Here is a 23,701-nt window from a genome sequence, read left to right as displayed (position 1 = left end):
CATGTTTCAGGGAAAAATTATGACAAGAAGAGAAAAGGCAAATCGATTTTTCCTGAAGTCATGTTCAATATAAAGCCTTCCTTTGGTGTGAAAGCCTATATTTCACCCTTTGTTCAGACCTCACTAACTCACCCTTCCTCTTCATAACCTTTTCTATTTGGTTTAAATGGCTTTGTTTGTTTCTGCAGCCGCAGATCAAACAAGCTGGCCCCAGGCAGTACATAGCCACTCTGGAATAGTAACAGAGAGAGGGAGGAAACAAAAAATAAAACAAGAAACACAGAAAGTCTGGAGCTTTTGAGTGCCCAAACAGTCTGCCCAGCTTTCTATGGACCATGTGGCAATGAAGGTCATATTCTGTGCCATCAGAGAGGGATTTCACCTGGAGTGCTAATTAGAACATTTGAATTTCGTGCTTATTTCCTGATTCTCTATTTAGGTGGTGGTATACTGAAGAAGGGCCTTGGCTATATTTGCCATACTTTTTCACTCTGGATATTGTAATTTGGACATTTTTCTTTTAGGTGCATTTGGCTAACAACAGAAAGTAATAGGTTCCCCTTAAAAGGCTACAGCCAGGAATGGCTGAGGCTCTGGGGAAACAGCTTTTCTGCATAATTTCAGAGCTAGAGGGCTGATGGTGATGAGCAGAGCTGCCCTTAGGAGGAGCTGGATGGGTTCTGTGCGGAGGGTAGACGGGTGGCAGATTGCAGCCCTAGATGGTTTATTGCCCAGTAGGATGCTTTATTGATTGTCTGAAATCTGATCAGAACCAGGAGGCATCAAATTAAATGTGCTTTTTGAGTGGGAATAAACAGTTTGTGTTTTTTTAACAGAAATACACACAAAAATTAATTTCTCTGGAGGCTGGATCTTTCTCTGTTTTTCTCTCTGTGTTTATCCTTAAAATGCCAGCAGGGGCAGAGCCAGAAAGCTGTCCCAGAATTTTAAAGGAAATACACCTGTTGGTTGTTAAGAGCATGCATTTGGGGTCTCTGGAGTTGGGTCATGGTTGATGGATTTCGTAACTGACTAACCTAGACCCTGACACAGCTTAATGATTACTTGTCTGTGTCACGGGCAGGCTAGAACTGGTAAACTTGCCGTATGTCCATTTCTGTTTATTCTCAGCACTAACTGCTTTTTAAAGTACAGTATTTTGTTTTGTTAGAACCATCAGTGGACCCATCTTTCTCAAATAGGTTTGAATTTCAGCAGGTTTGAATTTCTCATACCTAGGAACTACAGCATTGGCCAGTACTTGAAATACCTATACAGCTGATCAAATCCTATAAAAACTTACTGAGTAGAAAAAAAAATTGCCCTGTGAAAGCAAGGTAACAAAATTTTAATATGACCTATTAAATGTCATTTCTTTACGAGGATATTTTCTAGTGTGTTGTCTTTAGTTATAAACCTATACTAAAATGAATAATTGTAAAAACATTAGTGTAGCTAAGTGTGGTGTCTCCTTCCTCACTCATCCTGAATAATAATAATATGGCTGAGAGGTGGTCTAGAAAAACTTTTATTTCACTTAGTGTAATACCCTATAGGTCCTTCCATGTTGTCACAAGTGGTAAGATTTCATTCTTTTTTATGGCAAAGTAATATTCCATTGTATATATGTATTACCCCTTCTTTATCCAGTTATCTATTGATGGATACTTAGGTTGCTTCCATATCTTGGCTATTATAAATAACAAAGAGATTAAGAAGTACAAGTTGGTAGTCACAAAATAGTCACGGGAATGTAAAGTACAGCATAGGAAATATAGTCAATGATATTGTAATAACTATGTGTGGTGCCAGGTGGGTACTAGGCTTATTAGGGGATCACTTTGTAAATTATATAAATGTCTAACCACTATTCTGTACACCTGAAACTAATATGAAATGATATTGAATCAACTGTAATTGAAAAATAAATAAATAAAATAGAAAGAAAAACTTTTATGATCACTATCCATTTGGGGAACAGATTCTTAAAAGTTGATAAGTGCATTGAAAACAGCTGTGGTCACACAGGCTAGATTGTCCTCAGGGTGTATTCAAGGCTCCCGCATTTAAATTTGTTCTGGTACTTGTCTTATTTGGCAATAGATGTTCCTTCCTGCCAGTGGGTGATCGGAGTAGCTCTGTGGATTTGCGGAGGGCAAAGAAGGCACGTTGTGAGAGAGAAGAAAGACACAAACCTCGGCTTTCTCATTTGTGAAATAGCAACTCCTATCTCACAAAACTGTTTTTGTATTTTTTTTTAAATTCTCACCCGAGGATATTTTTTCCATTGCTTTTCAGAGTGAGTGGAAGGGAAAGAGAGAGAGAGAGAGAGAGAGAAACATCAATGTGAGAGAGACACATCGATTGCTTGCCTCCTGCATGCACCCCGACCGGGGCCAGGGACTGAGCCTGCAACCAAGGTACGTGCCCTTGGCCGGAATTGAACCCAGGACCCTTCAGTCTGCGGGCCGATGCTCTAGCCACTGAGCCAAGCAGGCTAGGGCTCACAAAATTATTTTAAGGATCAAGTCCAAAAAAGAACATAGTGTTTAAAACGGTGACCAGGACAGTATTATTGTTACATGGGTTTTTAAAAGATTAAAAGTCAAAAGGGCAAAGCAGATTTCTCCAGGAGAAAACTTCTAGGGGCCAGTAGGGGAAGCAAGCTGTTGGATTAATCCTCCCAGAGGCCCCTTAGGCTCTTTCTACTCTTCTACCCCTGTGCTGACTTTGTAATTTAGAGTGTCTGTCACATTCTTGATCTCATTTGATCTTCTCAGCCCTCAGGCTACCCCCTTCATAGCTGAGGGAATTGAGATTCAGACAGAAGTGAAGGCTGGCTGATGGATGGCATGACCCAGTTAACTTGGTACCAACAAAGCACTTTGAGAATACTAGATCCTTTTTTAAATGTATGGCATGATGTTCAGATATCACTTTGATTTTACAGTTTCCTTGATTTTTACACTTTAGGAAACTGAGCTGTTAAGTGGCTCAGGGACTGGCCTAGGGTCATTTCCACCAGGAATCCCTGTTCCCAAGTTCCCAGGTTAGGCTCTAGGGTTACATCTTCTGTAATCTCAGGCACCCAGTCTCTCTCCCTGACTCATCTCCTCTTGCCTTCTCCACTCTAGCCACAACCCTGCCTGCCCCAGGGCCTTTGTATATGCCATTCCTTCTACCAGGCACCTTCTTCCCCCTTCCACGTTCTGTTTTCAGCTCACCTGGCATGTGCTTAGAGAAGCCTTCACTTTAAAGAAGAACCCTTAGGCTGCTGCCACAGCTCTCATTTTACTCTCTTCCTAGCACCTGTCATTAGCTAATTTCTCTTGTTTATTGGGTGACTTGTTTATTTTCTGTCCCTTTGCTCTGGAACATCAGCTCCATGAGAGCAAGGACATGCCTGTCAAGTTCATCTCTGTGTGTAGAACTCTACCGGAGACAGAAGAGGTGTTCAATGCATACTTGTTAAATGAATAAATAAACATGTTCCAGTTAAAATTTATCAGAGACAGTGCCCAACATAGTCACTGGCAGGCCTGGCAGCTAATGCCAGTGTAGAGGGTATCCGTGCATGGAGCGTTCCATGACGAGCCAGAAGGGAAAGACTCAAGCAAGCACTTGCAGGGCCCTTACTCTGTCCCAGGCACAGAGTAAGGAGCTCTTAATAGACGTGAGCTCATTTAATCGTTACACCCACCTGTGAGTGGGGGACCATTATGTCTGCATTTTACAGATGAGGAAATTAAGGCCCCGGAAGGTGAAGGTGCTCCTTCACCGTTACAGCTACAACATGGCAGAGCCGGGACTGAAACACAGGCAGGAGCTGTGCTGCTCTGCCCTGGATGGTAGGCGACCTTCAGCAGGACTTTTCGGTAGAGAAAAGACATCATCCTCGGTAGCAGGCCATTGGGATTGTCCCAGGGCCCCCTATGGGCCAGGCCGTCTTACCTGGCACGGACTGGAACCCCATTACCTACCCTCTCCTTTCCTCCACCTTGTGGCAGCTCCTTCCCTTGTTCGCGCTGTTCTCTCCTGGTCACCCGGTGCTGGTCTCCGAACCCACCGGCTGGGCTCCCTTCTTTGGTTCATGGCCGGGCAGCCTGGCCTGCGATGCCACGTCGCTGTTAGCTCACCGTCCCTCTGTCTTCCCACCCAGGTACCATATCAGTGAACAGCAGGCGCACGCCTTTCACCGCCAGCGGGGAGAGCGAGATCCTGGACCTGGAGGGGGACATGTACCTGGGCGGGCTGCCCGAGAGCCGCGCCGGCCTCATCCTGCCCACGGAGCTCTGGACGGCCATGCTCAACTACGGCTACGTGGGCTGCATCCGCGACCTGTTCATCGACGGGCGCAGCAAGAACATCCGGCAGCTGGCCGAGCTGCAGAACGCCGCGGGCGTCAAGTCCTCCTGCTCCCGCACCAGCGCCAAGCAGTGCGACAGCTACCCCTGCAAGAACAACGCCGTGTGCAAGGACGGCTGGAACCGCTTCATCTGCGACTGCACGGGCACCGGCTACTGGGGGCGAACCTGCGAGAGGGGTGAGTGGGCCCGGGGCTGCCGCCGCGGCTCAGTGGGTGTGACGACGACAGGTGCGGCCCCGCAGACGCCTGTGCTTCCTTTGCTACCACGGGTGCTTCCTGGGGACCCACCTGTGCTTGCTTTCTTCTAGACTTCTCTTGGGTTCCCAGAGGGCGCCCTTTCTGGTTCTGGATGTTTGGATTTGTTTGACTAGGGTTGGGTTGCAAAAAGGGGAAAGTTTAGAATAAGCATTACCATGATCATGATACTTTTTTTTAAATTATTAAGTGTCAGGCATCTTTTATTTAGAGAAGGTGAAGCCTTGTCTTTTGGGGTTCTGGATGGGCTAACCAACTGGTGTTTTATTTGTTCGTTGAGCTCATGCTTTTTGGTGCTCTCTGCAGGCCAGTTCTTGGGTTACGCTTTAGAAATATGCTATTGTACAAGACAGGCCCAGCCCTTTTCTCAAGGAGATTGATTCCTAGTTGAATATTTAGCCATTAAGTAAATAATTTTAAACATGGTGAGTTTTGTAAGAGACGGTGGGATGTATTGGTTAAGAACAGGAGCTCTGGGGCCAGACTGGGTGAGAAATCTGGCCCTCGTGGAGTGATGTGAACCTTTGCAAGGTAATCAATATCTTTGAGATTTGATTTCCTCATCTGTAAAATGGGATTAATCAGATACCTCTTTCCAAGATACTGGTAATGATGAAGTGAGTCAACAGGTCCTGGGCTATGGTAAGCAGTTAATAAATATTAGTGATTGTTGTAGTCATAACTATTGTCATTCAGCATCATTAAAGGGAAAGTAGAGAGAAGTCTGAAAGGCCTTTACAAGGGGACCTGACATATTGTAGGAGTTCATAGAAAGCTTCTTCAAGGAGGAAATATGCAAGTTGAAACTTGAAATATGGATAGGAGTAAGCTTGGCAAAGAAGTGGGAGGAAGGTGTGTGTCCTAGACAGGAAGGGCATGCCAAGGGACAGAAGTGAGAGACCATGGCACAGCTGAGGAGCTGAGCAAATTCCAGAATGGACTGGAGTGTGGAGTAATGTGGGGGGAAAGTTAGGAGAGGTGGCTGAAGAGGTAGGGAGCAAATAGTGGGGGCTGACTGATTAGAACATGCCAGAATGTTGGGAGGAGCCCCTTTCCATTCACCACTTCTGCATTTTACATTTGCATTGAATTTACAGTTTAGGCAGAGGACAGAGATAAAGGCAAGCCAAGAGATAACGTTAAGACAAGAAGATTCCAGTCTATAAGCCATATCCAGATTGCAGCTTGGTTTATTGTTCTATATGCCAGGCACACAGAATCAAGTGGTTGTCCATGGGTTGTCAGTCTCTATTTTATACAAAAAGATAATCTACAGAGTTGTTAAATGTTTGCTGAGGGCATAACTCTAGGGCTTCGAGGATACAGCATCTGTTATAGGTAGTTTCTGCCCTCAAGAAGCTTACCATCTACTTAGCTGAGGAGCTGAAACATCAATACAAAAAGCAGTAATAAAATGATACAGGGCAGCAGCCTGGGCTCCACTGATGCACCAGACAATGAGGACATGGAGATTTGAAAAAGAGAAGACTATCTTGAGGAGGAACCTGCAGGGTCTTATCTTTAAAGACTACCACCAGTGGCTGGAATTGTCCAATATCATAAGTCTGGTGATGAGTTATCATAGTTTGGTGTAAGCCAGGATCTTCCACAATCTTCGGTTCTAGTGTAAGAACTGAAGGTCACTTTAAACACCTCACTTTCTCCCCATGGGTCTCTTCCCAATTCAAGGTCCTCGTGGTTGCTGAAGACCGGCAGCAGTGACTGTAGACATCTGTGTAAAGTGTCTCTGAGTTCACCTATTCCAAGGGCAGATCAATGGGTCTTGATTCAAGATTTGCCAAAGACAATGAAAGTCACTGCACCTTTTACATTGTCACTTGTGACTAGTCATTAAAAGGCAGCTGATTGGGGATATGTGAGGGACAATTATTCCTGGTACAGTGCAGCCAAGGGTCATCCATTCTGGCCAAATGAGAAGGAGCGAACTTAAGACGTTTGATCTATACATCGCTCAAATTCCAGACGGTTCATCTGATTGTTTTGTTCCCCCACTAATTGTTTTTTGGCCTTGGATTGCTCCTGACACCATGTTCAGAATGAATCAGTGGGGTGTAAAAATGATAGGACTCCACTCTGCTAGCAAAGGAAATAGAGCTTCCCAATGACATTCTTTTTCTTTATTGAAACTGATTCCCCAGGGGAGATGCTTTTGACTATCTTTCACTCATTTTTTATACATGCAGCGGTCATCAAACCCCAGAATGTTTCAGACATTGTATTAGATGCAAGAGTTACAAACAAACTGACAGCCCTTGATTTTGATCAAGGGGCATATAATCCTTCCAGGGAAACACAGGGAGATGTGGGAAATGTGCTAACATGTGGTGGGTGTTATGCTAGATGCCTTGAGGGGAACATTAGGATACACAGATGTGAGAGGCCATGTCCATATGGGGGGAGTGATGGTCAGAAAAATGGGCCCCAGGTTTTTTTGGATTTTCTTGTCTCCCATTTCTAACAAAAGTATGGCCTCTCTCTACCTGTCACCCTCAATGTTCACTACGGGTACTTCCGAAGAGTGGTGAAGGCAAAGTGTTTGTTAGGATTATTTGTATAGGAACATGGTCCCCTTTGGATCAAGGGATGCTGCTCCATCCACCATAACACCAGCAACCTGCTCACTCAGTTTACCATTCTCTTTGTAATCTTCTAGAAGCATTGACCCTAAGCCTAGAATTCATCATTTGTGATAAATGTGATGAGTCTAGGATAGTTCCTAAGACAGTGTGTCCCATCTAGCCCAAACTATGTCCCATACTTGGGCTTCATAGTCGGGTCAGTCCCTTGGTATTGTTGGCCCCACAACAAGAACAGTAGTGTTACAAAGAAGGGCTTGTTTATATAAACTGGAGAAAACATAGGTGGGATGCTGAATACTGGTATTTAGAGAAAAAGCAGAGTTGGGGATGGCCCAGGTCAGATTAAAATAGCCCAAGAACTCAAACAAAGTGAGCAAGCAGTTCAGTCTAAGAGACAACTCTCAGATCAATGTCGCCGTCCAAGACAAGGGAATAAAGCAGGGGGACTAGGACATATACAAGCATGTTAGACTAAGGGTAATTTGTATCAGGACTTTTCTTTTAGAGTAAAAGTGGATGACTCTTGCTTGTATCCTCACGAGAGTGCTTCTACTGTCTGTGAAAACGAGCAGCTCTAAGTCTTGCTGTATGGCAATTGGCTCAATGTCGTATTTAGATTTTTCAGTATGATCTGATACTATTCTAAGATGTAGAGATATATATACCCACCCTGGTTGTTCAGCTGTAGCTATTTTGGTTTGTTATTTATAGTGAAGTGGGAGACGTCTCCATGACCTAAAAAGCAAAGGCCTGTTTTAGCTACTGAATGCCAATCTGTTTGGTTGAAATGCTTTCATCTGCTGGAAGACCACCTGCCATCCCGTGGAGCCCTGCTGTACAGAGGAGATGTTCTAGCTTGTCTGTCTTAAGAAGAGAAGATCAATTGACCTGAGACAACATAGGCACCTTCCCCTTGCCAATGTAGCCAAACTCTTTAATTCCCTTGGTGGGAGCCAAGTGGTAATAGGCAAGGCTATGGATTTATTTGTGGACCATAGAGCTTCAGTTTGAGCTACAGATTCTATCCGTTTCCCTGGAAGGCATTTTCTGAATGAATGTCATCCTTTATTTAGCAAGAAAGAAAATAAGACCCAGCCTGGCCTAGTGTGGCTCAGTGGTTGAGCGTTGACCTAGGATCCAGGCGATAGGGGTTCGATTCCCGGTCAGGGCACATGCCCGGGTTGCGGGCTCAATCAATGACTCTCATCATTGATGTTTCTATCTCTCTCTCTCCCTCTCCTTTCCTCTCTCTGAAATCAATAAAGATATATTGAAAAAAGAAAGAAAGAAAATAAGACCCAGCACAAGTCCATCTCTATGACAAGGAAAATAACCTACAGTGCAGCACTTAGAGTCAGGATTGCCTAGTGGTTAGTGGTATAAAATGTAATGTTGGATGGAGCTTGATTCCTGTGTTCTCTCACTTACTAGCTAGATGATTTATAACTACTTCCTCTCTTAATTCTTCTAAGTCTCAGTTTCCTTCTCTGTAAAATAGGGACATTAATACTTACTAGGTAAGGTCTACTTGGTTGTAAGTTACAGAATTGACTGTGGCTAACACAATCAAGGAACAGGATTTCTACATGATCACCTAGAGAGGTGTCAATCAAGTGAAGATCTCACTAAGTACATCTTACAAAGGGAAGCGGAGCAACTCTGGGGACCCCAAGGCACTGTGATTGAAATGATTCATCTCTCCTGACCTCCAGGTTCTGGATTTTTCCATTCAGAGTTTATATTTTCCAGAAAGATAACCTGATTGGCTTAATTTGCCTCTCCAGTCAGCTCTGGCCAGGTGAGCAGTCATCTAGAATTGATATGAAGGATCACCCACATGTGTGTACAGATACACACACACAGAGCATGCTCTTTCATCCTTTCATGGGTAAGCTCAGGGTACCAGGCCCCATATGGCCATGTCCTATTACAGGTGTCCAGCCATGTGGAACAACTTCTGTCTGATAAAAGAAAATATTTCCTGGGATCATGGAAATTCGATGTCTTTGAGAACATGTCTTTGAGATGGAGAGGGTAAATCTGCTCTTACTGGTCCCCAGGATTCCATTCATCTAACATAAACACCAGCTGAAAACCCAGAAGGAAAGATATTTTGAGTTCTCTCTGATGACTCTTATTCCAACAGAATAAGAGTGTGGGCAGCAACTGCTCCCCCTTCCAGCTCAGGGGTTCCCCTCTCAGCCAAGCCCTCTGATGGCTGCTGTGTGCCCGGGAGTGGCAGGAGCACATTCTGCCTGGGAAGGAAGGGTGAGACACCGCCTTTAGGTGAGGCTGGAATGTGTCATTTGGATGCCACGTGGAAATCATGACATCAGAAAATATCGTTCATGTTATCTGTATCTAATCCTTGTATCAGCAGGTGAGGAATTGGAAGCCCTGAGAAGTTAACATGACTTGGACTTGGAGTAGCTGTAGAATGATTAAAATTCATGATCTCTGACTCCCAATTCTTTACATGGAACAGTCTTTCCTTCTTGTTTATATGGAAGAGGTTATATCATAAGGTCATTGAGGGAAAACCAGTGCATTAAATATCTTTGTTTCCCCACAGTCTCTAGCACTGTGCTATATGCATGCTCTATGGTTAAGTGTTGTTAGGCACCAGTCCTCTGTCCTGGGTCCCCTCTTGGTCTGTACATGCCCCTTGGTGCCCTTGTCCATTGCCAGATGTCAAAGGTCATCTGTAAGTCAGTGACTCCCAAGTCGGGCTCCCTTTCCTGGAACTCTCTCTGGAATCCAGATATCTATATCCAGTTGTCTATTTGACATCTGCATCTGAATATCTGAGAGGTCTCTTAATCATAACACTGAGAAAAAGAGATTTGTGTTCCTCCTCCCTGCCCTTCCTTTTTTACTTCTAGTTTCCCGGTCTCAGTGCGCAGCATCAACATCATCCTTGGATTTTCCTTGATTTTCTTTCATCTCGTCTGGTCTGCCCCAGCAAGTTCCCGCTGATGCTTCATCTAAACCCATCCTGCATCTGTCCACCTCTCTCCCTTCCCACCACTGCCCCCCTAGGTGAGTCTACACCGATCTCTTCTTTGGACCACTGGATAGCGCGTCACATGACTATGCAAAGCTCAAGTTCATTCTGTGCCTTCCTTAGAGTACTGAAGTTAGATTATTAAAATGTCTACGTACTCAACACATTTCTACCTTAAGTAGTTTGAGTTTCAGTGGCCTCTGGTCCCCTCAATTACAGGAAATGAGAATGTTAGGAAATCAAGCTCTGAAGCTTCTTTGGAATTAGGTTCAACATTCGCATAGCAATTCCATAAGTAGGCATCTAGCTCTTCTCTGCACCAGGCTTGGTGAGCTAAAGTGTGAGGATACAAACTTGTTGAAGACACGGTTTCAGTTCCTTGACGGATTCATAGTCTAGTGGAGGAGATGGAGAAGTAATCTGCACATTGTAATGCAACCAACCAAGGGCAATGATCCAGGAGATAATTATAGGAAAGAAAAAGATACCAATGAGAAAGCAAAATATGTCCAATGTGATGTACCACTTGATAACTAGCTCCAGAGCCACTGGGCTCTGCTGAGGCTGACTCAGTGATGTGGGAACACAGGAAACCCTGGCCTCCAAGGTCAACTATAATAATCCTGATTGCTTTCTCAGGTTCCAGTGCCACTGAGGATGTGCTGCATTCCCCAGGGATGTCCAGGCCCTTTATTTAGATATGCGACCTTGAGATTCTTACTTGGATCCCCTGGCATCTCTGTTATGCAAAAATAAAATGAGGCAATTGGGTTTCATGCTCTCTTAGGGCCCTTCCCATTCTAAACTCTGTGATCCTCAAATGTCGTCATCTTGGCAATGCCTTCCCTTGTCCCAAGATGAGGGGTAGAGGTGAGTGAAGGGCAGGACAGGAATGGGAGTCCTTGTTCCTTGCAGTCTGCAAAGCTCTCTGGGTTAGGAGGCTGCATTTAGTTATATAAGCACTGCTTTGAAGTTGTGACTTCTCTCAGTCATTCATCTAAGAAAATGAACACCTCGATGTACTGGGAATACTTCAGGCCTGTGATATGTAAGTTTTAATTGACGGATTAATGAATATAACCTTGGATTTCTTAAGAGAATGAAAAGGCTGTCTCCTTTTCTGTCCCTTTTAGATGAAAAATGACATGTACCAGAGAAAGGGGCTTTTTAAGAAATACACAATTCAGCAGCATCAACCAATGTGTCTTCATTTTTTCTAATCAGTCGATTCTGAAGTCATACAGATGTATCTCTGGTGAGGACCATAGCAGTGCTCAGATTCAGACTCTGATTTTCTCTTTTCCTGTTTTCCAAGTTTTTCTTTTCATAGGCCCAGGATTTTATGAGCCCAGGAAATTGTTGCATAGTCCAGGAACCCTTCCTAAGTGTCATTCCACTAGGTCAGGGTCTGAGCTACCCCTGATCACAGCTGCTCCTGTGTCCCTCCAAAGAATAGAGCCAGGGAAGGAGATTCTTTTATTCTGGAGTCTTAAAGCTCAGGGTCCTCAGGACAGGCTGGGGGCTTTAGAGATCTTTGGAAAATCTCCATCTTGGCCTGTGTTCAGCCTGAGGAAGGGAGGGTCAGCACTTTGGGGCGGTGTGTGACAACTGCTTAGAACTGCATCACACCTGCTGTTGGCTGTGGTTCTGTCAAATGCAGGGACACAGCAGCCATATATATTGCCACTCTGTACCTTTATTACTGCCTTTGCTAAAAGCTGTTTGACTGCCAGCAGACAGCTGCCCCTTATGGATGCAATAAATTAAGATGCTGCTAAATTATGAGAAACAAGTGCTTCAAAATGCAACACAAGGGGATCGTCATAGCCTTTTCTAGCATCTCTGGCCTTGTGTGTCTTTTCACAGATAAATTCTTCCTTGCTCCAGCATGGATCAAGAGGAAAGGGAGTTAAGAGATCTGTTTATTGAGATAAATTATGTGCCTGCTCTGTATATACACTGGGCCATTTAACCCTCACATCCACTCTGCAGGCTGCATATTATTATCTCATTTTCTAGATGAAGAAATTAAGGGCCCAATTCATTCATTTCAGAGCACCTATTGGGTACTGTGTGCCAGGGGCTGCACTGAGCCCTCAGGATGCCAGAGCATTGATTGTGACACACCTTATAAACAGGTCAATCAATTCTGATATCCGAGACAGGTGGGACACAGATGCAGCGAGAAACATCATGGACAGTGTCACAGACTGGGTGACCCTAGAGCTGAGGCTTGGTGGAGTTACAGGAGTCTCCCAGGTAGACTAGGTAGGTAAAAATATTCCAGGTACAAGGAGCAGAGATGCAGAGGGGACTTAGGGAAACAGGAAGTTTTCCTCATGGGTGAATCTAAGACTTGGGGATTGAGGAGAAGGAATTCGAGGGGATGTTTTAGAAGTTGTGGCTGGAGGAGTGGAAGGACCAGATGTGAAGCACCTGACTTGCTCTCCCAACAAGTTTAGATCTTACATTATAGGAGACATGCCATTTTTATCAATGGGACAACAAGATCAGCTCACCTGACAGAGGATGGGTGGGGCGTGGGAGACAGCAGGGCAACAGACGAGTGTGTATCAGTTCAGTTTGCAGTTGTCTTATTTCAGGGATGAAAAATGAGAGCCCAAGTGGAGGTAAAGAGAATGGAAGTCACGTTTTGGGGATGTATCTAATAGATTTAAGGGGCAATGTTACTAGCCAATTGTACCCAGCTAAAGAATGGCCACGACTGGATCAGAACAGGGGTTTGGCCATAGAGCCCTATTGCTTCCTCCCTCTGCACCTCAGCCGTTCAAATCAGTTGGACATTCTTGGGAGGAGTGGGGACAAGTGAGGCAACAGGGGATAGAACTAGGAGTCACCTACACATGCTGGTCCCACTCTGAACATACGTGGCTTACCCTCTCTCTGTGCCTCAGTTTCCATATTTACCACTGAGAATGTCAACAGCGGCCACTTGGTTGGCTTGCTGGGTCCCTCTGTCATAGAGTCAAAGTGTATAATGTGCTCACATTGGTAACATGCCCGGTTCTGAATCTAGGATTCAACAATTCAAGAATGAAAAAGCTCTCTGGCTAGTGCTTTTGTTGTTTTATTTTTTCTTGTGTTATAGGAGTGACCTAGATAGGATTCCGTGTTTAAATGTCTGATATAGGAAGGCAGATGGTGGCAGAGGGAACATAGCAAGCATGCTTTTGTCCATGCTTCAGGTGGTTTTATTAGGAATCAAAGCATGACTGGCATAATCCCAGGTTTTAAAGAATTATGTTAAAATGGTCTATGATTATCTCTACCAAGATCTGTACATACAGTGTTGGGCAAAAGTAGGTTTACAGTGGTTCATATGGAAAATAATACAGTAATTAATAAATAAGAATATAAGAATAAACTGTTTCATGCACTCACAACTGTAAACCTACTTTTGCCCCACCCTGTATTTGGTTGAAAAAAAATTTGCAGTTTTTCTTTTTCTAGTAAAAGTGGACATATTTGAGATTACGTTAAAAGATTCTTTTTTCTAAGAGATAGGAAAGGCATATTTTGGATTTCTCTGTACTCTGGTCTCTCATCAGGACTTCGTAGCAATGACACCCAGTGTTGAGGGTGGTGTACGTGTGCACGCCTAGGGTGCACCTGTGTAGTTTCCCCCTGGTCTCTGAGATGTTTCTCTGCTTTATCATGGGGTCTGTTTTAATTCTATCTGGGTCTTAAGGGGAAGAAACACCAGGCATGTAGCTGACATGAATATAAGGCCCAAACTGAAAACCTGAAGCTGGATGAACCCAAAGGAAACGGAGAATAAAGGGTTGTAAAATTATATTGCGAGAGGCTCGGGTACTATCTAGCATAACTCCCGCACCCCGACTGAGGCCTCCACGGAGGGAATGAGTCACCCAAAGAATGTAATGTTCTTGGCCCTTTATTCTGGTTCCCCAGATAGACACAACTAGTATCTGTGTATATTTTGTAAAAATATATGTTTAGGTACCCTCACTTACTAAGAAGTAGAATTGTGGCATTATAACAAAGGCATTTGGTTAGTCTCTGGTAATTTGTTCATTTTTAATATTTTTATTGCTGACAGTATTACAGATGTCCCTCATTTTCTCTCCCTTTACCCACTGCCACCCAGCTTACTTCCCCTCCCTCTGGCCTTCACAACACTGTTGTCTGTGTCCATGGGCTAGGCATATACGTTCTTTGGCTAATCTCTTCACCTTCTTTCATCTTGGTAAATTTCCTTTGAAATGTTGTCGATTGATTTGGGGAAAAGAAATATAAACAGAAAATTGTGCATTAAAGAATTCTGTAATATAAAACATTTAAAATGTGGAGAATGAATTTTTTAATGAACATTTGTCAAATATATACACACACACACACACACACACACACACACACACACACATAGTACCAATGTTACTTTTTTTTGGTTTTAGATATAAGAGCACATAAATTGTTACATTATTTTTTTTCCTATAATAGCTTTTTGTTTGTTTATGTGGTTCAAATATATTCTTTAAACTCTTTATTAAAAATACATGAAGGGAAAAGACATGTAAACATTTCTCTTTTCTCTTTCATCACCCATCCCATCTTACCCCAGGAATGACAAATAAATCCAGCCCAACAGAGAGGATTTTGAGTGACAAGTGCATCTGAGACTTAGGGCTGGAAACCCTGGGTATAAATGGCTCTTGAAAGGCCCCCTTCTGTGGGCCATTGGACAGCGATTTCCCTGGCAAGGAGATGCAATCTTTCTTGAAGAAGATCATTTCATGCTTCTTAGCATGTTTAACCTTTACAGCAAGGCATTCTCATCAAAATGACAAAACCCAACAGAGCCTTTGAGAGACCAGTAAATCAGAAGCCTTATGAAATCTGTGGGATTAACACACTTCTCTTTGTGTCCCCAGGGAAAGAAAGTCTTGAGCCTTTCAGATTTCAATCTTCTTTGTGGGCCCCTTGTCTGGAGCTTCCTGCTGTGGCCCACTGGTGTCTGACTATTGTTTTCATAAGCTCTCCCAGGGCCACATATTGACACCAGCTACGGCCAGCACATCCTTTGTCTTTGTCAGCAACAATGCAAAGGAAAAAATAAACTCTCTGATGTTTGCTTAGTTGAATTCTCCCCACACTGGAAGTCTCCCTTTCTGGGTCTGAAGATGGTACCTGGCTCTCAGTGTCACCACATGTGGTGGCAGGCTGCAGCTCCAGCTGACCCCCTCCCCTACTTCTCAGTCTGTAATGATGAAACTTCTTTCACCAGCAATCCAGCTTCTCCAGCCATGGTAACATGGAGCCTTCTGCTTGCTGTGCAAATCCACAAGGTCAAGCCCATGTTGAGAGCAGAAGTGGGAGGAGAGGAGATTGATGAGTAAGAGTCCTGGTAATTGTACAGGCGATAAAAACAATGATTGGGGATAGAGGGCGGGATGACTCTTTTATCAAAATTTGTAGTTGGAAAGGACCTCTGAGGTTTTGAGTCTAACCAAACAGCTGATGCACAAACACCTTTGACAAAATCCCTAAAATGTTGTATGCCCAGCTGGTATGGCTCAGTTGGTTGGGCAGCATCCCAAGCACATGCCCGGGTGGCTGGTTCAATCCCAGTAGGGGCCATGCAGGAGGCAGCCAATCGATGTTTCTCTCTATTGATGTTTCTATCTCCTATCTCTCTCCTCCTCTCCCTTCCTCTTTCTCTCTTTAAAAAAAGAAAAGAAAACATAAAGAAAGTTGTATGAACGCTATGGGAACATTGACTCTCTTTCCATATGTTGTACTAAAGTCATATTTTGAATCCTGGACCAGAGCTCCCTGCTCTAAAGCACTGTCAGAAGTGCTCTAGCTTTGTGCCCTCTGGGTGGGCTCTGGGGAGCTTGTGAAGCACAACTTAGAACCTTTCCATACAAGCTCAGTGGGTCCTTGTGTGTGTTTTTTGTATGTAATAGTCCCTTTATTTATTGCAAATAGGCTAGGCAATCAATTCACAGTTAACAACTTATGGCCTGGAAAATCTCATTACCCAAACCTTACATTATCAACACATCTGTTTAAAAAGAGATGCTTAAAGAAGTGGTCTGAAAAATTTCTCGTCCTCTCCAAGAAGGGGGGCACCATTGAAAGGCAACCTTGGAGGGTGTGTAGGCTTGTACCAAGGTTATCAAAGCCACCGAAATGCACACATAAGGGAACATAAAAAGGGAGTTCATAGTTATTGAGTACCTACTATGTGCCAGGTATAATTTGGTGCTTAACCTAAGATGCAGGAACTTTGCAGTCAGAGCTGGATATGGATTCTAATTCCACCACTGATTATTATGCAACCTTGGGTGTGTTTTCTCTCTGTGAGCTTCAGTTTTCTGATCTATAAGACAAGCTTCTGGTGGTTGTTGTGAGGCTTAAATTAGATGATTATATAAAACTCTCAGCACAACACCAGTAACTTTTAGGTGTTTAGTACATGGGGAAGCATTATTATTATTAATTTAAAATTTGGAATAAGCCTATAATGTGTGTGGTATCATTCATATTTTTAAGGTAATTAAACCAAGGCTCACAAAGATTAAATAACTTCCCTAGTCACAAATACTAGAAGTAGGATTTTTAAAAACCCAGTCTACCAGATTTTCTATCATACTTTGCCATTTCTTAAAATGAGGGGTCTTAGAGGTGAGATTGGGTGCTTTTGGAGGGAGAAAGAGCTATGGAGAATGGAGAGGCCTTTTTGTTTATCTCCCACCCCTGTTCGTTCTCTGCTTCAGGAATTTCAGGGATGGACCTAAGGAATCAGCAGACATGGCAGCTGCCCATTTGGAGTCAATTCAGGGTTTAGAAAAGCAATCAAGATCTTCCACATCTCCTTGCCCACATTCTTGGTTCCTCAGTAAAGAAAAGGAGCTCTAAGCTGCACGAGACTGGTCCAGAAAAGCACGAAATGGGTGCAGCTCAGAGTGAGGAAGACAGATTTTGCCCTGTTAAAATTTATTCCGGCCCACAACACACCACAAGTCACACCTACGTGCACACACATGTATTCTTCAGCCCTAAAACTGGGCCTCTTGCTTGTCTGTCTCCTGCGCTAGACAGGTGAGCCATCAAGCCTGTGTCAAGCCTCCCGAGCTCAATCTGTGTCTGTGGAGGAAAGCAATGAATGTATGAATAAAGGCCTAACTGGATGGGCTGACCCTAAGATTTACTGTGCTGACGTTAGACTGTTGGTTTATTATCTGACAAATTCGGAGAAATTTGGTGCTTGAACATCCATCTTCTCTACCACACACACACACGTGCACACACACAGGGTAGGATTTTCTGGTGGGTAGAGGTGGGATGGGCCTAGAGAAGAGTCACCCAGGAGCGCCACTAGGCTGGGCCTAGCCCCCATGTCGCTTCCAGCGAGAGGTGGATGCGCACGGGAAGCGTGGGGCTTGGGTAGCCGGGGAAGCAGGCTATGTGCCGGGCAGGCACGGCCACCCTTGGAAACAAGGAGGCTGACCTTGCTTCTCGTGGTGGGGAGAGCTCCCACGGGTGAGACCTTTTGCTCCCTCTGGCTCTTTTCCTTTGCCCCTTCCCCGTTCCCTTTACCCCCGCCCCCCCTTCTCCTCTTAACCCTCTCTGCTCTTCATTATTTCTTTCTGAGGGACCCCACGCAGCCCCTCCTTTCCGACCCCCCCTTCAGGCTCGCTGCAGCAGGACCGCCTGCCTCTAGCCGGCAGTTCCCTCCCCGAGGCAGACACTCACCTTTGTCTGCTCGCAACCATTGGCCTGGGGGCCGCTGCAAACCGCGGGCTGGAGCCCGGGGCTCTCTGGTTAGTGGCAGCTGGTGGAAGCAAGGACAGGCCCCCAAGGCCTCTGCAAGCACATCGTCTAGCCTGGAAGCCATCTCCTTTTGAACTATGATAAATGAGAAGGGGACTTGGCAGGAGGGAACAGTGGCTGTAAAGCCAGGTGGCTAAAATAAGTGGGGAACACAGAGCAGTACCCTGGGGTATCATTCCTCCTTGACAAATGCCCTTCTCTGCCCAACGATGGGGCCCCCGGGCTCCCCATAAATGGAGATGGATGGCGGGGAGGTGTTGGCGAGCGAACATGTCCTCGGGATGAAGCCAAGCAGGATGTTTCCTTGGTAACTTTCCTTTCTCCCTTCCTTTAATCCTCTCACTTCTTCTCGCCCTTCTTTCACCTTCCTTCCTTTCTTGCCCTCAATTCCTTCCAAACACTTTGCATTTTTCCCGAGGTGTAGAACATGTTTGACCCATCCCATTTCTTTCCACAACAGAGTGGTGATCCTGGGAATTTGGGGGAGCAATTGACATCATGAATCTTGACTTTGATGGGACTGTTATTCTGTCTTCATAAAACGCTCTGCAATAAACCAGTCTCTAGATTATAGCTCTGTTAGGGTTGGGAAGAAACCTCATAAAGAACGGTCATCACTGGGTTATTGCCAACATCTAGGCCATGGATCCCCATTTTAAAATATAAACATTGATTTTTATGATTACAAAAGCGTAGGTGTTCACTGTAGAAGATTTAGAATATATGGAAATTTATTAATTCAACTTTCATTTAGCCGATACTAACTGAGCACCTATCTTATGGCAAACAATAAAAAAAGCTAAAGCCGCTCATAATTATACTGACTAGAAACAATCATTATTAACATATTGGCATGCTTTAGTCTATTCCTTTGAGCAATGTATATATAAAAATATTTTGTATGTCATTTTAAGATTATTTTTTCTGTCCTGAGTTTTTCAGGTAGAATTATCTCATAAATTCAATTATGTGATACATTTATAATTATACCAAAGGATTATTGCAAGGGAGGGAAAGGGGCAATTGCAATAGGGACAATGCTGTGACAATAAGGACTGAAAACACCACATAATCAGACACAGAGAAAAAATTGACAAAGCTTTCTCTCCCCCACCCCTCCTTGGAAAGAAGTGGGGAAGAGCCAGGGTGTTGCTCTGTGTGGTGTAGTGGGGAGGTTGGTGGATATGCCTGTGGAGACTATAGGCAGTTAAACTAATTTGCTTTTTGGTAAAATTTAACAATTGTTATATTTCCCTTCCTTTCCTGGCCCCACCTTCCTTCCCTTCATTTCTTAATGCGTTGAGCATCTGCGATATTGACTATGTTAGTCACTGGGGATGTAAAGATGGATGTTTCTCATCCATTTATCTACCTACCTTCTACCTACTTAATCCCCAATTTGTTCCACAAAGGATTAAGAGGCATTGAAACAAATAGGAAGCGATCCATCTACTAATTACTCTGCTGGGGCCATGTGGATCTGCTGGAGTGGTTTGGGTTCTGGGAGCTGAATTGTCCCATTGGCACCCCAGGGTCCAGCACAGTTCCCAAGTGCACTATAGGAAATCATGGTCTAATTGATACTCGGGCGCCTTAGCCTGCACCCCTTAAAATGGGGTGAGCCTTAAAATTCGGCTCAGCCCATCTTGAGGGCCCCCACCAGGGCTGCCCTAGCCTGTGCCCTTTGCAGGTGGTGAGTGCCCTCATTCAGACCTTAGGTAAGCCCTTGAGGCATGGAGCTACAGATGCAACCCTGAGAGCTTTGCTCCCAACACCCACCCTCCCCACCCCCAAGGCGGGGAAGGGAAAAAATTTATCAGGAAGGAGCAGAAAAAGGGCACAGGGATGGGAACATTTTCACATTAATTTCAGAAATCCAGGCTTAGCTATAAAGGACAGCTGTGGGTTTAGTCACTGAAACTCTCCGTTAAGAGCAGCGTGTGTCCCCTGAGGAGGGGGTACATTATCAAGAGTTAGCCGTTAGAAGCTGCTTAGGGGCTGGCAGGTAGTCTGCAGGGAAAGGGGAGGAGGGACGCCTTTGCTGCAGTGACTTGAGTATAGCAGCACCCCCTACCTGTCACCATCGCCCTAACTCCCCCAGTCCCGAGGACGGAGGATTGCTCTGGTATGTCTGTCGCTGTCCAGGGGGAAAGAGACATCCCTGACAAAAGTAATGGGCATCTTGATTTTGAAGATTTGGAGTTTCAGGAGGGAATGGTCTTTTTTTCCATTTGCCACCACCACCAATTACGTGAGGAAGAGCAACTACAACCACCCCACCCCCAGCAACTGCAACAGCTGATGCTTTTGCAGCACTTTCTAACTCCCCAACTGGTCACTCCTTATCTGGTCACTATTTATTGAACATTTACTAGGTGCCACTCGTTGTGCTAAGCACAGGAGAGAAGGCGGCCAGTCATTCCCCTGTGGAGCTTGCAGTCTAGAGGCAAAGATTAAATGGAGCCTCTGATGAACCCAAACTTGGTCCCCAAAGATGGCAGCTCACCTGTTGAAGGAAGGAGCCTCCGTGTTGTTCCCAGCCTAGAAGGGGAAGGTCAGCTGATGGGAACGCCTCACCTCTTCTCCTGGCTTACCTCTCAGACCCCACCCTTAGGAAAGTGGCATCTCTCCCTGGCTTCCCCCTGGGTGCTTCTGCCCATCACGTCAGAGGGACCAGGAGCACCTGCAAAGAAGGTCACCAGCCATGTGACCTCCTGTTCTGTTTGTGGCCCTGGCCTAGTTTAGGGAAAAACCCTAAGCATGGAGAGGAGGCTGGAAAGACACAGGCCAAAGCAAATCTTCCTCGCCTTGCCCTTCCTCCTCTCCTATGGTTTTCTCTTTCTTTGTGTTTTGTTTGATGTATTTTATGCTGTTAGTTTCCATGCTAACACTATGGGTGGGCTTTTAAACCAGAGCCAGAAGCAAACAGGCACCATATAGTGAGAAGGCAGACGCGGGAAGGAGTGTGAGTAAAGCTAAGTGCCGGCGGAACAGCATTGACTGTGCAGCGCTCGCGGGGCCGGTGGGCCCGCAGAAGACAGGAGAGCATTGCAGCCATAAAGGGGACGCCCGTGGGCCGTGAATACAGATTAGAATGAAGAGCCGTGCAGAGGCCGCAGGGCCACGATGTGCTTTCCCCAGGTCCCTTGTCCCTCTCCTAGACCCTGCAAACACCCAGCCTCCACACCTCCCCCATCGCATTCTCAGTCTGAAATTCTCCCTCTCAGATTCCCACCTGTTCATTCAGGTCTGGATAAGCACAGTAGGTGTCGCTCTTTCTATCATTTTCCTTCTGCCATGACCTTTTTCTCTGCTTTCCTGCCTTAGAAATTAGGAATGCCTCCGCTAAAAGCGGTAGAAAAAGCCAAGAATAGTTCAGACGAATAGGGATTTTCTTTTTCTTACATGTCAAGAAATCCCCAGCTAGGCAGTCCACGGCTGCTACCAAAGTATAATGATGCCGTTAGGAAATATATTGCTTTTTTTCACTCCATTATCCATAGCATGTTGGCTTCCATCCTCAGGTTTGTTGCCTCCTGGTTGTAATATGGCTCCTGCACATTCAGGCATTACACCCTCGTTCCAGGCTGCAAGGAGAATGAAGGACAAAGGTTTTCTCTAAATGGGGCTTTAATAGTCCTTCACAGCAAGCTTCTTATATATCTTACGAGCCCACCTGCTCATCTTAAGAGCAATAATTGGAGGAGGGGATGCAATTACTATGCCTGGTGTGAACCAATCTGCTTCATCTTCTCGGGGTGAGGTAGGAGCCTACTTTCTCTGAGAACAGGGCCTCTCAAAGTAGCAGACATTGTCTGCTATCCTTCTGATTTGAGGTCCTCCTTTTAACCCAGCTTTGGTGCCCTGGAGACTCTTAATATGGGGACAAGTGTGGGGAGGGGTGTCTGTTTCTGCAAATATGTTTGATGTCCCAAAGAGGCCTATGTGCAATTTCTTGACATTCCATTGCACTTTCAAATTCTCAGGGCCCTGCCTAGTCTCTGGATGGCGATTCTAGTTTTGGAAGGTTTTCCAGGTTGGCTTTTCCAAAAGAAACCACTTGGTTTTGCGGCTGTGTTTGAATGGGCTACTGCTCACCGTTTAAACTGACTTCATTCACCTGATTGAACACCACTCGATGTCTTAAGGCTTAAGAACCTAAAGAGTTAATCATTCTTTTCTCCCAGCGGGTGTGATAAAGCATTTGGTTACTGATTTCTTTCTTTTGCTTAGTGATTTCTCCCCCCCCCCCCCAGCACTCCTCAGCCCACTATCTTTCCATCCTTTATTAACTAGTAGTAAAATTCTTCTGAAAGATACCCAAGTTCACCGCCAAGGCGAGGGTCCTCACACACCGCAGAGCTCTTTAATTTGCAAGGGGGTTTTACATTTATTAATCATTGACCCTACACCGCTGCCTCCACATCTCTGCGCCCTCTACATGAAGACCTTGTGCAAAATTTCTATTAGCATCTAGTGCTCTCTCCATGGATAATGAGGGGTGAAGAATAACCCAGCTTCCAGGAACCCCAGAGCCAAACACACCCCTCAATCGCATAAGCTTTTATGCTCTACTTACCTGAGATAATTTTCTCCCTTGAGACTCTACCTCGCATTTTAATTTATATTTTGCCTGGATATTGCATTTTCTTCTTTCAGTTCACCTTAAATTTTAATGTAATAGATTGAACGAGCCCACATATTTAAAAGAAAATCACCGTGTGCAGTGGGCTGTGCTGTCCCTGTTTTACATATGAGGATGCTGGGTGAACTGAGAGGTCAAGGCTCAGGTGGCAGAGATGTTTCCTGTTAGGTGCCCACCCTGGCGGATGGGCAGACTTCAGCCTGGAGGGCTGTGAGGAGAAGACCTAGGGGAGGATGTCTCTCGCTGGCATAGAGGCTGCTGTTACAAAGTGGCCATGGCCCTGGTAGGCTTCACCCTGCGAGGAACAGGGAGCGGTGTTTTCCACCCAGAGATCCAGAAACCCTCCGTTTCTCTGCATACCGAAGGGCTCTGGGGCCGGATTCCTCTCACCCCTCTCTGCCCCTCTCCAACAGTAAGCAGGGAAACACAGTGGGAACAGAGAAGGGAATGAGCCCTTCAGCTCAGTGGGAGGGCAGCCACATTTTAGGTGGTTGGAAGCTGGAGATGCAGAGGCTAAAAGCTGACCAGGGCTGCGAGGGGGTAACATACGTGTCGCAACCTTGCCTTGACCTCTACTGCAGCGCAGGCTGCTCCTTTCCACAGGCCACAGCCAGGAGCACGTTAGGTTTGGGCGGTGTCACTATTTGGCCCCAACAGCTTGCGTGAGACACTAAATAATAATGAGGAAATTCAATTAAAAATGGTTTCAGAGCTAGAGGAAGCAATGACTATAAATAAGAAAGGGAATAAGCCGTATCACCTGCCGCATATATGTTGCATAAATAGCTTGTTTGGCTTAAACATTAGCTAAGCAACATTAAATTTAAAGGGTGTTTCCATTAGTCAGAGGTGTGCAGTGTGTGATATAGAGTGATTATCGCAGATCTGACCAGCTTTTCTGTCTGGGGGAAGAGGCAACCTGGCCAGGGCACGTTTGACAGCTTGCTCACAAATTCCCAATGTCCATCCAGAGTGGAATTATGGCTTTATAATGCAGGCCTGTCTTTAACTAT

The 23,701-nt window shown here is 45.1% G+C and overlaps 1 protein-coding gene across 8 annotated transcripts in view; it reads left to right on the top strand.

Annotated features, from left to right (window-relative positions):
- The window catches only part of NRXN3 (neurexin 3), a 1,308,313-nt gene that overhangs the window by 368,974 nt on the left and 915,638 nt on the right, over positions 1-23,701 (top strand). For all 8 annotated transcript variants that reach the window (XM_087818808.1, XM_087818802.1, XM_087818795.1 and 5 more), the window contains one exon: positions 4,160-4,543. In XM_087818808.1, the coding sequence (XP_087674934.1) occupies positions 4,160-4,543 (384 nt within the window). The remainder of the gene's footprint in view (positions 1-4,159; positions 4,544-23,701) is intronic.

This window comes from Miniopterus natalensis, chromosome 1 (genome assembly GCF_054644295.1).
Source record: "Miniopterus natalensis isolate mMinNat1 chromosome 1, mMinNat1.hap1, whole genome shotgun sequence".
Taxonomy (NCBI): Eukaryota; Metazoa; Chordata; class Mammalia; order Chiroptera; family Miniopteridae; genus Miniopterus; species Miniopterus natalensis.
Note: the sequence above shows the minus strand (reverse complement) of the source record. Positions and strands in the feature narration are given on the sequence as shown.